This window comes from Myotis daubentonii, chromosome X (genome assembly GCF_963259705.1).
Source record: "Myotis daubentonii chromosome X, mMyoDau2.1, whole genome shotgun sequence".
NCBI lineage: Eukaryota > Metazoa > Chordata > Mammalia > Chiroptera > Vespertilionidae > Myotis > Myotis daubentonii.
The window spans coordinates 134,895,718-134,913,001 of NC_081861.1; the positions used below are offsets into that span (position 1 = coordinate 134,895,718).

General features: G+C 46.5%; 1 protein-coding gene across 1 annotated transcript in view; it reads right to left on the minus strand.

Moving 5' to 3' along the window:
- Positions 1-3,248: 3,248 nt before the first annotated feature.
- The window catches only part of PRPS2 (phosphoribosyl pyrophosphate synthetase 2), a 40,422-nt gene continuing 26,386 nt past the window's right edge, over positions 3,249-17,284 (minus strand). Inside the window, exons 5-7 of the mRNA XM_059679946.1 lie at positions 8,945-9,118; positions 7,550-7,709; positions 3,249-5,660 (exon numbers count right to left, since the gene is read on the minus strand). Of these exons, the coding sequence (XP_059535929.1) occupies positions 5,568-5,660; positions 7,550-7,709; positions 8,945-9,118 (427 nt within the window). The 3' untranslated portion in view covers positions 3,249-5,567. The remainder of the gene's footprint in view (positions 5,661-7,549; positions 7,710-8,944; positions 9,119-17,284) is intronic.

Below are 17,284 nucleotides of genomic sequence, written 5' to 3' on the forward strand. Positions count from 1 at the left end.
AATTCGGGTTATTGCTTCTCTATGCAAGTTGCTTGATTTGGGTGAGCATGAGAAGTAGGTATTAACCCCATCGGTTCCCCAATTCCTGCTGCCTGTTTCCACTCTTAGATCCTGAAAGTCGGGGGCTGCTTCACGAAAAGGCGAGAGGACTTTAATGGCATTTTTTTATAACAAGGCCGAAGCTTTAACCCTTTTAGTTGGAACAAATCATATTCTTTATTAGAAATTTGCAGATACCATGAGTCTGCTCTTTGTAAATGACACGTGGACACACAACACGGGCTACATAGCTCCTTTGTACGGAGCAAGTCCTTACCTTGTCTTTTGAGAGTTTTTGTTGTTGTTGTTAATCCTCACTCAAGGATATGTTCCCCCCCAATTGATTTTCAGAGAGACTGGAAGGGAGGGGGAAAGAGACAGAGAGAGAGGAATATCCACGTGAGACAGACACATTGATTGGTTGCCTCCTGCACGCACCCTAACCCGGGCCAGGGATGGAACCCAAGCATGTGGCCTTGACTGGAATCGAACCCGGGACCCTTCAGTCTGTAGGCCAATACTCTCAACCACTGAGCAATCCGGCCAGGGCTCACCTTGTCTTTTGTTTCTCATCCCCCCTTTTAAAGTGAATTGTGAAGCACCTCTCTGCTCAGGGCTGTAAGTTTCATTTTACCTTGAAATGAAAGTGTTCTGAAGGTGTCCTTGACAGGATATGCAAATTCGTGTGACAAAAATTTTCTTTCCTATTGAGGACTGGTCCCACGTGAGTCTCAGAGTTCTCCTGGAGTCTTAAGGGTCAGACGCTTTGAAAGAAAAAAGCCCCCGATGCAAATAACGGAGGAGATGACTTGCTTAAAAAGAGAAAAGGCTATTTATGGTTGCCATGGGCTCCAGCAGGAGGCCCGCTGCCTTGAATAATCCGAAGCAGTTTTGCCAGGGAGCATTACAGAGTCTGTCTGGCCACGTGGCCTGCGTAGACCCGTGAAGTAACTTCATTAGGAGTCAGGTAGAGTGGAAAGAACAGCCACTTGTGTCTGAGAGACGTGACTTCCTAGTAAAAATGGTAACTCACACCTGTGCATTCCTTCATTCTATTCATGATTCCATTGCGTTAGAAGCGCCATCACTCACAAAGCTGGAGAAGAAAACACCTGTGTGGGAGCCCTAACCGGTTTGGCTCAGTGGATAGAGCGTCGGCCTGCGGACTGAAAGGTCCCAGGTTCGATTCCGGTCAAGGGCATGGACCTGGGTTGCGGGCACATCCCCAGTAGGAGGTGTGCAGGAGGCAGCTGATCGATGTTTCTCTCTCATCAATGTTTCTAACTCTCTATCTCTCTCCCTTCCTCTCTGTAAAAACTCAATAAAATATATATTTTAAAAGAAATAAAAGCGCCGAAACCAGTTTGGCTCAGTGGATAGAGCGTCGGCCTGCGGACTGAAAGGTCCCAGGTTCGATTCCGGTCAAGGGCATGTACCTGGGTTGCGGGCACATCCCCAGTGGGAGATGTGCAGGAGGCAGCTGATCGATGTTCCTCTCTCATCGATGTTTCTAACTCTCTATCCCTCTCCCTTCTTCTCTGTAAAAAAATCAATAAAATATTTAAAACAAAACAAACCAAAAAAAAAACACCTGTGTGGGAGCTGGTGTGGAAGCCAGATTTGCCCACAAGGAAGCTGATATTCTAAGAACTCATAGATCTAGTAATATGCAAAACTGGGTTACAGTTCATGTGTTTTTGGCTCCACTGCCCATGTTCTTTCTGCAAGTCATCCAATCTGCCAGGTCCTCAGCCACTGAACTAGAAAATAACAAAAAGGCTTTTTGGAGTTTGTGATTCGAAAGATTTATTTTCCATATTTGATGCAACTATTCATATTGGATGCTGTCATGTTTCAATTATGTATCGCTGGGTAACAAACCACTGCAAAACTCGTCGGCTTACACAGCTACCATTTTATGTGTCCACCCCTCCGTGGGTTGGCGGGGCTCTGCTGGGCTGTTCTTCTGTTGGTCTCAGTTGGGGGGTCTCATGAGGTTGAAGTCAGATGGCTTTGTTCACATGTCTGGTGCCCCAGTGGGGGAGGTTGGGAGCCTATGACCTTTTTCTTTTCTTTTTTTTTTGTTAATCCCCACCTGAGGGTATTTTTCCATTGATTTTTAGAGAGAGTGGAAGAGAGAGGGAAAGACTAGAGAAATATCGATGTGAGAGAAACACATCAATTGGTTGCCTCCTGCATGAGCCCCAACCAGGGCCCAGGTCAGGCCAACATTTTAACACGCCTGTATTATATGTATCTATATAAAAAGTTAATATGCAAATTGTCCGCTTGGGTGAGACCTGTCACAAGCAGTGGAACACTCCCAGAGGTGTGACAGCCTTGCTAGGTGGAACTGAAGTGCTTTTGGTGTTTCCAGCACTCCTTCATGTTCTCCCTCCCTTCTAGTACATTCTATCACATTCTTCTTAAATAGATCTGCCTCAATCAACCTGGTTTTAGTTCTTTATATTTCACTGGGACTTTAAGACAAAAGGTTGCCACGCTCCGTTAGCCACACTGAGTGTTACTGGGCAAACGTAATTATAAATTTACTTTGTCCCCATGGGGGTAACTTAAAGCATCAGTGAACAGTTGCTTTTCGGGAGCAGGAAACTTCCTGGCACGTCGGAAATCAAAGCACGCGCAAAACCTCTAGGGGCCTACACTTAGGTTTGGTCTGCTCTACCTCTGGATCCTGAGCATGACTCCTTTGCTGCGTAAACACACTGTGTGATCTACAATTCTACAGGAAACATCTAGAACAGCGGTGCTCAACCTGTGGGTCGCGACCCCTTTGGCGGTCGAACGACCCTTTCACAGAGGTCGCCTAAGACCATCCTGCAGATCAGATATTTACATGCTGATTCATCACAGTAGCAACATGACAGGAAGTAGCAACGAAAATCATTTTATGGTTGGGTCACCACATGAGGAACTGTATTTAAAGGGCCAGAAGGTTGAGAACCGCTGATCTAGAACGACCAACTTGGACGCCTTACGGGACACAGCTGTATACTTGGGGGCAAGGAGACTGCGAATCCATCCTTCAGAAATACCATCCAAATGGAAAAGAGCCGACTTCAAAACACTTCTGGCTTTTCTGTCCTTCGCTGTGGCGGCCGACAGCCGGGAAGTAGCACACACATTTTCAGGAGCCACAGAGAACTCATCACTCCGCCCAAACACATACTCCACAATGACACGTACCATGAAGGAAAGAAGCAGCATGACTTTATTGAAATGTTTTAGCACAGCGTTGGAAGAGCTTACAATCTCATGTTCTAAACCAATACAAGCACTGCGAGTGGTATGTTCCCAACCTAGCCGACATCTCCCCTAACAAAGGACAGTTAGCCTATGAGTTAGCGTATGAATATAGATGAAGTTGGAGGCTGAGCGATTCTGTTATGTCCACAGTTCTCGGCTCCCCTTTTTGGTTAGATGTACCCCCACTTTCGCAGGGCTGGGCAGGACCCACATCCCCAGTGTTCTCACTTAAATGCTTCGGCATCAGCAGCAATAAAAACAAGTGCTGGGCTGAACTGAAACCAAATAGCTCATCTCCACACCGCCACTGTGTGCGGCCTAGTCTAGTCTAAAGAGTTAGTCAATGTATCAGAAGCACCCCCAGACACACCCGTGGTGCTGAAGAATGTCACACACTCTCGGTTCCTAATTCAGAGAATTACAACCGATTTTCTATCATGTTTTAATCTGCAGATTATTGGAAAATTAACTCTATGTTACTATCAACGTTAGATAAGAGGATTACCTTCAAATCAACTGGCTGTAGCCATGGCAACATGTCCACACTTGTATGCCTAGCTGTCTAAGTATGCGTATGCATGTTCGGCACTACATTTTCACTTCTCTATGCGTAGATTCCAAGAAATACAGGTATCACTCACTTATGAAAAATCAAAACTACACATCTAAATAAACTCTTTATATATTTCAAGTTGGCTCTTTTTAGATTCAGCCATCTGTAGTATACAGCTGGCTTCCCCAGGCTATGCCATTGCCCCGCCAAACCCATTTAAAGGTGCGACAAATGCTAGTTTCTGCGATGACCAAAATGACACACTTTCACCTCCATTCCACCTCACCTCTGCTGCAATGAGGCTCGAGACCTTAAAGGCTGCTTTACCGGTTAATGGCTTCAATAGATTCCCCTTTTGCACCTGCAGAATTGAAAGACTTGATTCCGATTTCCCAGTTTTAAGATTCAGCAGAGGAAGCGGGGGGAGACTGCCACTTATGATTCTACGCGGGCAAGTTCTCCTCTTGTGGGGCTGGAGGATTCCGTTGATTGCACCCCGATGTGCACGCAATGAAATTCACCAAGAGGCAAACATGCCTTCTGCAGAGTCGGGGAGACGCCTCACATAGGAGGATGTCATAAAGGGCCCATCTTGGGGAGCAAGCAATCTTCCCCCCACCACCACTCCTGGGCCCCCATTTGAATATCATTTCAATGTAGGAGCTAATGCTTGTTTATTGGTATCTTTTGCGTGGGCCCATCTTGCCCCCCATTTTTCAGGTAGTGGCTTTAGTTGAAATAATCAGTTGCCTAGACTTGCTGCTTCCGACTAGGAAAAACAAAAGCACATTCAACATCAAAACGAATGCTGTGGAAATACGCATTCGGTGTAACTCGCCCAAATCCACCTTTTTATTGATGTCAAAAGCAAAATGATGATCCGATTAGTCAAGCGGAGGGGGCTGACATGGTTTCGTTTCGGTAGAAATCCACACCATGAAATTATTGGGGAAAAAGGCAAAGTGAAAGCTAGAGCTACAAAGGTCACCTAAGACAACAAGACGACAGGACAAGAGATGCCAAAGAACTGTCCATCTAGGATGGACAGAGGCAAACGTGGCTGTGACCGTGAACGCGGACACGCTCTCAGAAAAGGGTTCTAAATCCCATGTCTCACTGAGCATCATTTTGGAATCTGAGAACATGACATTTCTAAAATGTGACCGTTACATGTTTTTCAGAAGTGGTAACAGCAACTGGCCGTCTCACACAACATAAAATTTGGTCCCAATGAAGCACAATAACAAACCAAAAAATCACGGTATTATAAATTTTCTAAAGTGTTCTTAAAAGGGCTCATTCTACACCCAAATGTCCGTATTATCATTGTGTGCCTGCATGGAAGTCTTTATCCTAACGTCAACGTTGGCAACCCTGAAATATATAAATTATGAACTTCCACACGTTGGAATTATATACCTGAAAGTTGTGGCCTCAATATATTGACAGGACAAAGGGAAATGTCACCTGTGAAAACAAGTCAGGATGACAGGAATATTTCTGATTTATGACGGTGCACAGGTCAATAACCCGCCCTCACCCCAAACTGGAAAGAAACGGTCTTGAGGTGCAAAGGAAGAAACAGTGGGTGTTGGAGGGCACAACGATCTGATGTCTTGCGTTCTAACTGCTGAGCCCTAAAGCTAAGAATCAGGTACAAACACACTAGTCAGAAGCCAGCAGGCTCGCTCCGCGCTCCCGTCTGGATTCACAGCGGCACGTGGCTAAACAGGTAGGACACGGATTCACCGTTGTGGGTCCTGCGGATCGCCTCGGCCAAGATCATCGAAATGTCAATAACCTAAATGCCAAAAAAAGAGAAGGGGTCGGGAAAGCGAGGCATCAGATTTCATTACAGACATAAAAGCCCAAAAACCTACAGTATTTCTCCACCTGCAAGATGAGCTCAATCAAGACCTCCCACACCTAGTGTTGAAGACAGATGGCGTTGGGCCAGTCTCCAAATTTACAACCTGTTACACCAAACCCTATGACAGCGGTTCTCAACCTGTGGGTCGCGACCCCTTTGGGGGTTGAACAACCTTTTCACAGGGGTCGCCTAAGACCATCGGAAAACACATCTATAATTACATATTGTTTTGTGATGAATCACTATGCTTTCATTATGTTCAATTTGTAACCATGAAAATACATCCTGCATATCAGATATTTACATTAGAATTCATAAGAGTAGCAAAATGACAGTTATGAAGTAGCAACGAAAATAATATTATGGTTGGGGGTCACCACAACATGAGGAACTGTATTAAAGGGTCGCGGCATTAGGAAGGTTGAGAAACCACTGACCTATGGAAGCAAGACATTCAGGGCAGATACTCAAAAGCTTTTCAGGGCCGTGGCTAACCAGAAACATCCTTTTCTCAGGTGTTAGTTTATTTATAGATTTTTATTGATTTCAGACAGGAAGGGAGCAGGAGAGAGAGAAACATCAATGATGAGAGAGAATCATTGATCGGCTGCCTCCTGCACGCCCCACACTGGGGATCGGGCCTGCAACTCAAGCATGTGCCCTTGACCGGAATCAAACCCAGGACCCTTCAGTCCGCAGGCCAACGCTCGTCTAGCCACTGAGCCAAACTGGCGGGAACAGTTTGTTGTTTTTCAATATAATTGATTTTATTTGATTATATGGAAGTTTTCTCTTTCTTGGTTTCAGAAAATGCAGTAACTGTATAACTTAAGAGCATAGCTATCATGATTCTAAATCAAGGACCAGTCAACAACTGCTTTTTCTGTAAAGGGCTCGGTAATAAATATTTTCTACTTTGTAGGCCAGACTCAACTCAGTTGTTGTAGTGTGAGAACAGCCATAGACAATATATAAATGAACGGGCGTGTTCTAATAAAACTTTATTTACAAAAGCAGATGGTGGGCCGGATTGGGCCCGTGGGCCATTGCTTGCAGACTCTCAACTGCGGCTAATCAGGTCGACTTGTTGGGCCATATGTTAATTCTCTTTAGCTTCAGCACAGCCTGTTTCCTACTGTTTTTCTTTTTTCTTTACATTAATTTTTACTGATTTCAGAGAGGGAGAGGGAGAGATGGAAACATCAATGATGAGAGAGAATCATGGATCGGCTGCCTCCTGCATGCCCCACACTGGGGACGGAGCCTGCAACCCGGGCATGTGCCCTGATCAGTAATCAAACTGTGATCTACTGGTTCAGAGGTCAATGCTCAACCACTGAGCCACACCGGCTGGGCCCTCCTGTTTTTCTATTGTGTTTTTTTTTTTTTAATATATTTTATTGATTTCTTACAGAGAGGAAGGGAGAGAGATAGAGAGTTAGAAACATTGATGAGAGAGAAACATCGATCAGCTGCCTCCTGCACACTCCCTACTGGGTATGTGCCTGCAACCAAGGTACATGCCCTTGACCGGAATCGAACCTGGGACCCTCGAGTCCGCAGGCCGACGCTCTATCCATTGAGCCAAACTAGTCAGGGCTCTATTGTGGTTTTATTCGCTTACTATGTCCAACTTTGACCTCTGCCAGCCCCAGCCTTTCTCAGAGACCTAACATGCATGAGGCCCTCCCACGGGAGAAGCTGCGACCGCTGCGGACAGTGGCCTTGGGGAGCAGTCACACCCCGAAGACTCGATGCTGCTTTTCGGGATCTAAGGTACGAGCCTCGCTGCCTGGCTCTTCCTGCGGTGTAGACAGTACCTGGATCTTGGAGCAGTGACTCATTTTGTCCTCTTGCGGGATTGTGTTTGTGACAACAACGGCCTCAAAGGGCGCACTATTTATTCTGGAAATAGCCGGCCCGGAGAAGATCCCATGGGTAAGAATGGCATAAACTTTGGTGGCTCCGGCCGAGATCAGCCTATATGACGGAAGACAAAAAAAACAAAACAAAACCGCAAAATAAACAAACAGTCTCTTCTAAGTGTGAATTTAAAAGCAAAAAGTGTGCCCCATAAAGGAAAGCATGATGTCATTCCCACTGATTAGCCGAAAACGATCTTTCAGGTACGTGCTGGCAACATACGTTGCCTGCCTTGAATCCAGGACTACTGACCCTGGCCTTGAGCCCCGGGATTTCTCTGTTGTGCTGCACCCCTGGATTGCACTGTGGCAATTCCCCCTGCCCCCCGCCCCTCAGCAGGGACAACCCAAAATGTCTCTTAGGGAACAAAACTGCCCTGAGCTGAGAGCCACTGGTTTAAATGCAAACCGCCAGAATACCATCATTCTGACATGAATATGAGAAAATCATTGATTTTGCTTTGTTAATCCTCAACCTAGGATATTTCTCCATTGAGTTTTACAGAGAGTGAAAGGGGAAGGGGGGAGAGAGAGACACATGGATTGGTTGCCCGGGGATCAAGCCTGCACACTGAGGTATGTGCCCCCAACTGGAATCAAACCCGGGATCCTTCAGTCCTTGGGCTGACGCTCTATCCACTGGGCCACACCGGCCAGGGCCCATTGAGCGACTTTTTGTTCTTGGTTCCGTACTGTCTTTGAAGGCTGCAGTGAAGGCTGACCAGAAGGAAGTAGGGCCCGAGAAAGCCAGCAAGACGGTCTCTTTCCTCCTGTGCTGTTTCAAGGGAGACACCACCTCAGACCCTTTATAATATCTGCTGACAGCTCTACCTTGAAAATGGAAACCAGGTCACAGAGGACCAAGTTCTTCCTCCTACCAAGGAAAGATAATGGGCCTACAATCTTCTTTGGTCTGAAATGCCACTGTTAAGCAAACAGAAATAATTAGGAAAAATAGTGCCTGGCCTGCATGGCTCAGTGGTTGAGCATCGACCTGTGAGCCAGGAGGTCACGGTTCGATTCACGGTCAGGGCATATCCTGGGTTGTGGACTCGATCCCCAGTGTGGGGTGTGCAAGAGGCAGCCAATCAATGATTCTCTCTCATCACTGATGTTTCTGTTTCTCTCTCTCTCTCTCTCTCTCTCTCTCTCTCTCTCTCTCTCTCTCCTCCTTCCTCTCTGAAATCAATAAACATATATTTAAAAAAAGAAAAACAGGCCCGATTTTTTAAAGCTGAAATGTTTCCCTTCTTAATGAGATAGCCTAACACTTTCCCAAACTGCCCCTCGTACTTGTCAGCAGCGTGGCAGATGGTGCCACACGTGTCGGCCATGTCATCCACGAGGATGGCCACGCGGTTCTTCACGTCGCCCACCAGCACCATCCGGTCCACTTCGTTCGCCTTCTTCCTCTCCTTGTGGATCAAGGCAAATTCCACATTCAACCTGTCGGCTATCGACGTGACCCTGTGCAGACACAAAAGGACTTGTTAAACACGGTCCATCAAAACATCTCATACTCTCCAGTTGTATGTTAGGAATGTCCTAACCAACCGCACTCAAGGTAATGAAGGAATCAGGTCTCACTTGTAAGGCCACGCCTGGCCTGGGCTATTCCTGAGCCACTCATGGGGGAAACGTGCTAGGGACATGGCCTAGCCTTTGTGGCAGCTGGGGACGAATGTCAGGGGGCCGTGACCACTGGATACAGCTACTGGATGAGAAACTGATATTCAATTTGTTGGTGTTGCATGGTAGCTGCTTTTTTAAAGAGATTTTTACTGAAGCTGGGGACAGTAAAGCAAGGAAGGGCCTAGGGCAGTGGTCGGCAAACTGCGGTTCGCGGGCCACATGCGGCTCTTTGGCCCCTTGAGTGTGGCTCTTCCACAAAATACCACGTGCGGGCGCGCACGTACAGTGCAATTGAAACTTCGTGGCCCATGTGCAGAAGTCTGTATTTTGTGGAAGAGCCACACTCAAGGGGCCAAAGAGCCGCATGTGGCCCGCGAACCGCGGTTTGCCGAGCCACAGTTTGCCGACCACTGGCCTAGGATAACAGGAGAGGGACTATTTGGGGAAATGAGCTGAGGCTGGGCTGCTGAGGCTCACTAAGAGGTCAGAGAAAAGGGAGCCTTGGGGACAGGTTGAGGGGTTAGCCTGGGACAAGCTGCTGCTGCCCACTGCTGCCCTGGTTGCAAGCCCTCAGGGTCCCTTAGAATTTAGGAGATGAGTTCCTGTGGGGAAAGAGGGGGGGTGGGGGCGAGGCACGGGCGTGCTCCTGGGACAGAAAGTGCTTGCCTGGTAGTCTTTAAAATCACAGGCACAAACTGAAGCCAGTTCACCGGAAACTGCCATTTGCACATTGGGTCCTTATTTGGCCAGTATTTTACCAGCTTCTAACCTGATCAAGGACTACAGGCACCTTTTTCCGATCTGAATGGTGCTTCTACATTGACATTCGCAGTGACAGCTGTTACCTCAAGCAAAGACAGAAATGAAAATGAGACCTAAGGCAAGGCCACCTTTGGTCCATGATGGAAGCGGCTACAATGGAGACGGCAAAGGGCAATGTCTTTGTCAATGCATCGCGGAGCTGGAAGAGCAGAGGGGATCCGCAGATGCAGAGACTGGAAAAGTAGGGGATCCTGAGAGGCTGGTATGCAGCTAAGTTCCTGCCCTGAGGGTGTCTATGGAACCTTAAATGATCTTGGAGGAGATAAGGGGGTGTGAGAGAAAGCCTCGGGCTCAGCTGAGAGGACAGCATAGGGAGTAAAGGTAAGCCTGCTGCCCAGGTGCGGACAGGGAGGATGCGTGTGTCAAACTCCATACTTAGTGGAGAGAGAGTTGCAAACTACACGTGGGCGCTCCTGCGGGTTAAATGTCCAAACCCCCATGCTGTGTATGATGAAAACCCTCAAGTGAAGAATTTAATTCAAAGTGAGACTTTGGGGTAGCACTCCAAGGAAAAGGAAAATGGTAACAGGTGCACTGAGATGCCGTGGGCCGGGGAGAGGTAAGCAAAGACAGCAGTCAATATGTGGACAGATCTAAGTAAATGCTGATTGTATAAAACCACAACGATAATGTCTAATTTGGAGGGGGGGGGGGGCGGGAGACTACAGCGGACAACAACTTTAAAGCACAAAAGATGGTGGTCACAAATGAAAATGCCAGTAATCGTAACAGACAAAGGCCCAAACTTTCCAGTTAAATCCAAAGACCGTTAGATTAGCTAAGAGAGGACACCCATTTCAGATCTCCAAGGTTCACAAAGCCGAGGGAAGCGTTTCCATGATGAGGCCCACGTGCTTTCTACCTTCAAAACACGCATCCTTCCGCCTCCAACCCAAACCGAGTTGCACTAGCTCCACCCTTCATTTCAAAATCTATTTACCACTGGTTCCCGAATTGAAGGATTGAATTGAGCAAAAAAATTACTTTTGAATACTGACAAAGATTTGGCCCCATAATCGCTTTAAAACATATACTACTATCTTTATGCCAATTTCATAAAAGAGGAACCACTTAAACTCTAATTCAAGAAAGCTAGTTTTTCAGAAAACAGGGCAGATTTTCCCAAGAAAAGACTCATGAACTCCTTATCTATAATAATAAAAGCATAATATGCTAATTAGACCAGACAGCCGAACAACCTTCAGGAGGCAAGCCGCCACGGCTGTGGCTGTGAGGGCCAAACCCCTTGCACGAATTTCGTGCACTGGGCCTCTAGTATACAATGTGCATAGAGATTCCAGTGTTGGTTTATTTGTAAGGACCAGGAAGACCTCCATAGGGCAAGGCCCTGGGCTACAGCCCATCTCTACTCTCATGGCCTAAGGCTATGCTCCTGTCGCTATGAAGTCCAAGTTTAACCTGCATTCACATCTCTGCCAGGTGATCCTGCTCTCCTACCCTGTGAACAAGCAGACCAGTGGGGAGACCCAGAGGTGGGGGTAGGGAAGAAGCCGAGCTATGTGGCTTTGTAGGGATGGGGGTGAACACGGGACATGAGTGGGGAACCCCAACCATTTCAGGTACCCAATGCTAATGCCAGAAGCAGGAAATAAAGGAAAACATCCCTGCAAAAAGCCCGAGTTGCTAGAACATTCCTATTCCTAAAAAGCTCATAACTCTTCCTTTGCATGTAGGTAACTGACACTTAATATATATAATCCTAACAAATAATGTTGAGAAATGTATCACTTGGAAATCTTAAGCAGAAAAAGCTAGAAGAAAAATAATGCATAGTTTGGTTTCCATTTCTTCTGGACACATTTACACTCTTTCCAAAAGCAAAACAAAATTTAAATCTGGCCCGACCAGCATGGCTCAGTGGTCACAGTTCGATTCCCGGTCAGGGCACATGCCTGGGTTGCGGGCTTAATCCCCAGTAGGAGGCATGCAAGAGGCAGCTGATCTATTATTCTCTCTCATCATTGTTGTTTCTCTCTCTCTCTCCCCTCTTCTCTGAAGTCAATAAAATATTTGTTTAATTAAATCTGAACCACTTTGTTTCACCATCTTCACGTACCAGTTTCAGTTAATATTGACTATTTCAACAGTGGCAGATGTGTTTCCTTCTAAGGTTTATTTGTTCTTAGCTGTCAACCCACTCAAGCTTCCAAAACTACCCAAGAGCGACCTCTTGTGGCGACATTAAGTACTTTTTGACTGGGAACGAGTCAATCCTTGAAGCTTTTTCTAAGGCAGCAGGTTCCCCTTTGTGGGATAGATATACACTGACTGGCCAGATTATTATGACCACCCCATCAGTACAATGAAGTGAATTAGTTATGCAAATAATAATAATAATAAAACCTGGAGAGTATTTGCTTAGGAAGTTTTCAATATTCAGTATTTTTGGAAGTATCAATGAAGTACTGATGGGGTGGTCATAATAATCTGGCCACTCAGTATATGTTCCTTGGAAAATATGACTTTTTGCATCAAGTAAAAAAGCCACAGGTAGCCCTAACCGATTTGGCTCAGTGGACAGAGCGTCGGCCTGCGGACTGAAAGGTCCCAGGTTCGATTCCGGTCAAGGGCATGTACCTGGGTTGCAGGCACATCCCCAGTAGGGGGTGTGCAGGAGGCAGCTGATCGATGTTTCTCTCTCATGGATGTTTCTAACTCTCTATCCTCCTCCCTTCCTCTCTGTAAAAAAAATCAATAAAATATATTAAAAAAAAAAGAAGCCACAGGTAATGTAAACTGCACAGTTCATGTGTTACCTGCGAGGCTGTTCTGTCCGTGGGGAAATAGCTGATTCTAGAATATGGGGATGATAACGTGTTAGCAGAAACTAGGAAAAGGGAAAAGAAGTGGCAAACACCTATAAAGGAACAGCCCTGCCAACCTCTGACTTTCCTGGCAGAGGGAGCGGGGGTGGGGCTGCAGGGGCTGTGAGCCAACAGCTTTTCAATGCCCGCCCCTACCTCTGACAGCTGATTCTGCACTTTTGATTTTATTATTTTATTTTATTTTATTTTGAGAGAAAGAGAAAGGGAGAGGTAGAGACAGAGAAACATCGATGTGAGAGAGACACATGATTGGTTGCCTCTGACATGTGCCCCGACTAGGGCCGGGGATTGCCCTTGACCAGAATCGAACCCAGGACCCTTCAGTCCACAGGCTGACGCTCTATCCACTGAGCCAAACCAGCTCGGGCTGATTCTGCCCTTTTTAAAGCAGGAGTTGACAGGGCAACTTGCCATAAAAGACGGTGTTTCATGTCAATAAGGGAGAGTTGGATTATTTCATCAGTAGTTTTAAAACAACTAGATGGCTGAGGGGAAAAGAGAGTTGGATTCTTATTTCACTCTTTATTCCAAAAACAGTTTTCAGGTCAAAGAAAATGGGAACATTAAAAAAGAAAAGAATGACGTGGGGTGCTGAACACACAATACAATATATACAGATGATGGCTTATAGAACGGTACACCTGAAACCTATATAATCTTATTAACCAATGTCACCCCTATAAATTCAATTTAAAAAAAAAAAAAGAAGAAAAAAAACCCTTAAAATAAAATCATGGGAGAAGAAAAATGTGAGAGGGTGAATCCTTCAAAAACCCAGGAGCTATCATTGAAGAAGAGTAGACAGGACTACATAAGAATGTTTGAAAAGCATACACAAAGGGGAGAAATGAAAAACTTGGGGAAATATAAGGCGCCCCCCCGCCCCCCGCCAACCAAGCACACAAGAAACAAAGGCGTGATCTCTCCCTGAGCGCCACTCCTTACAATCCAAACTAAAAGGCCTCCAGCCAACAGGACAATCGGTGACAGGTAGGAACAGACCTTCACGGAAAATAAACACGCCTGAAAGGGCGCCTGACCTTATCCACAGCAACCCAACGTGAAAAGGTTTTCACTGACAGGGAGGAAGGTTCGCGCGTTGTATGTGCTCACCAGCAAGTCTCTGATGTAAAAGGGAAGCCAGCCAAGCAAACCACCCCCCCACACCTCCTCAAGAAGCGCCCCAGGCAGGTCCCAGAAGGCACTGTCGTCACAGGAGATGAAGATCTTCCAGTGGGACAAGATGTGGAGGTGGGCCTGGCCAGTGCGGCTCAGTGGTTGAGCATTGACCTATGAACCAGGAGGTCACGGTTTGATTCCGGGTCAGGGCACATGCCGGGATTGCGGGCTCGATCCCCAGTAGGGGACATGCAGGAGGCAGCTGATCCATGATTCTCATCATGGATGTTTCTCTCTCTCCCTCTCCCTTCCTCTCTGAAATCAATAAAAATATATTTTAAAAAAATATGTCGAGTGGAAGACAGTGATATTGATGATCCTGACCCTGTGCAGGCCTAGGCTAATAAGGTCGGTGTGTGTCTTAATCTCCAACAAAAAAGTTTAAAGTAAAAAAAAAAATTTTTAAATAGTAAAAGCCTTATAAGAATAAGGATGTAAAAAAATACAGGTTATCACCCAAAAATGTATACAAACTTTAAAGGCGGGTAGTTCAATTTTGACAATGAAATGTATTTTTAATAAACACTGCCTTTAAAATTATTCCAAGTGTGTGTATACATTCTTTGAGACACCCTATATTTTTATATAATGTGTTTGTTCTAAGCTAAGTGTCATTACAAGAGTCAAGAAGTTAAAAAGAATTTTAAAGTTTATAAAAAATTACAGTAAGCTAAGATTAATTTATGATCGAAGACATGTTAAAAATATATTTAAATGTACCATGGACTACAGCAGTGTACAGTGGGGTCCTAGGCCTTCTCATGCACTAACCCTCACTCACTGAGTCACCCAGGACAGCTTCCGGACCTGCAAGCTGCATCATGGGAAGTGCCCCATACAGGTGCACCATTTGTTTCTTTCATGCTGTATTTTTACTGTGCCTTTTCTTACCACTGTGTTACAATTTGCCTACAGCACTCAAGTATATTGACATGCTGTACAGGCTTATAGCCCAGGAGCAACAGGTCACACCATGTCACCTAGGTGTGTAGTAAGCTATACCATCTAGGTTTGCGCACAGTGCACTGCGATGTTCACACAACGGAATTGCCTAATGACGCATTTCTCAGAACATATTCCCGTCGCTAAGCGACACGTGACAGTACAAACAATACCTATGAGTGAAGAACAGAACTGGTTAAAGGAATCATAACGTACACATACCATGGATATGACCCAGCGGCAAAAAAACAATGGAGCAAATTAAGTTTTAATAAAAGCACAGCAAAGGAGTATGTACAGCATGTTACCATTTGTGTGAAATAAAGAGGGAGATTAATGTCATTCTGACAGGGGAGAGAACAGAGGTCTCTAAAGGTGGAAACGGGATGCTACTCTGTTTGAATGCTGGCAAAGACCGTTATTATTTATTTTTAGACTATATATTGAAAAGTAGGGTTGGGATAGGAAAAGGCCACAAATGTGTCTAGAATCTATTATTCTTTTGGCTTATTAGCTGCCAATGTCATTTATTTTGTTGTTGCAAAAAAGAAATATGAGACACAAAAGCCACATAATGTGATTCCATTTATATGAAATGTCCAGAGAGCCCATCTGTGCTGGGAACCTAAGCAGTAGTGACATTAGGGCACAAAGGGGCTCTCCTCGGAGTCAGGACCTGCACTTTCTGGGCTGCTCGGGAGCTTGGAGCGTCAATCCTAGTGCCCAGTTGGGCCGCAGGTGGACGAGAGGCAAATGACGGACAGGCATTTGCAATTTAAACACGTCCCAGAGCTTGGTGGTCACGGCCTCTCCCCCCCCCCCCCCCCATTTAGCTTCCCTGCTTTCTCCCCGGGCTGCTGGACAGAGGCCTCTTCTAGTTGCTACTCCTCACCGAGGATATTTTCCCACTGATTTTTAGAGAGAATGGAAAGGGGGGTGGGGAGAGGGAGAGAAACATAGATGTGAGCGAGACACATCGATGGGTTGCCTCCTGCACGTGCCCCGACCCAGACCTGGGATCGAGCCTGCAACCGAGGTATGTGCCCTTGATCGGAATCGAACCCGGGACCCTTCAGTCCGAGAGCTGATGCTCTAGCCACTGAGCCACACCGGCTAGGGCCAGAGGTCTTTTTTACGTCTCCCTTCCTGATGGTGGCACCTGGCGGGGCGGTAAAACTCCACTCCACTTGTTCTTCCTTCCCGGGTAGCAGCTGCAGTCCTTCAAGGTCGTCCCAGCAGGCAGTAGAGCAGCCCTGTACCTACTGCTCCCTAATTCCTTGAGTCTGCAGAGCCCCCCAGATCTTCTGCCACGTGCCGTCCACTGATGTCACTCGGTGTGCCCGCAGCCTGATGCTATCAGGGCCATGTCAGTTTCTGTCCCACTTCACCCAGTGACCTGGCCGGCTGCTGCCCGGTGACCTGGCCTAGCAGGTGCACTGAGGGCGACTTCAAGCAGGGGGCCTGTGGAATTGTCCCTCTGCAGTGGCTTTGCAGTCTGCGGCCCATTTTAATGGGAATTTTCTCAGCGTAGGGGTTCCCGCACCATGAGGAGTGGGGATCTCATCGTACATCCACCTGTGGCCCAGGCCTCCGGTTTGATGTCTCCCCCCATTCAAAGGCCCTGGTACATTAAGCCTGGCCTTCCGCCGGGCTGCAGGGGGGAGGTCACCCTTTCTGCCCCCTTCTCTCTGGAAGCTTCCATGTGGTGCCAACACCCAAGCCACCACCCTCTTCCTGGATCTGACACATGACCCTCAGGCCATTGGAGCACAGCTTTCAGCCTTTCTTTTTGGCCCCACATAGCTCCCTTTCTTTCTTTCTTTCTTTAAAAAAAATATGTTTTTATTGATTTTAGAGAGAGAGGAAGGGAGAGAGAGAGGGAGAAACATGCATGACAGAGAATCATTGATCGGCTGCCTCCTACACGCCCCCTACTGGGGATTGAGCCTGCAACCTAGCATGTGCCCTGATGGGGAATTGAACCGGCAACCTCTTGGAGCATGGGACACTGCTCAACCACTGAGCAACACTGGCCAGGGCATCCCTTTCTTTCTTGGTGTTCCATGAACACCTATTGCTTCTTTAAGGTTCTGTTCTATTTTGGCTACCACTTGCAAGTGTTTGTAGTAGGAAGGACCAGCTTAGTCTATCATGTTGTTAATTAAAAGCCTTATTTTCCAATTAGGCTACTGCTTTTATTAATATACTAGAG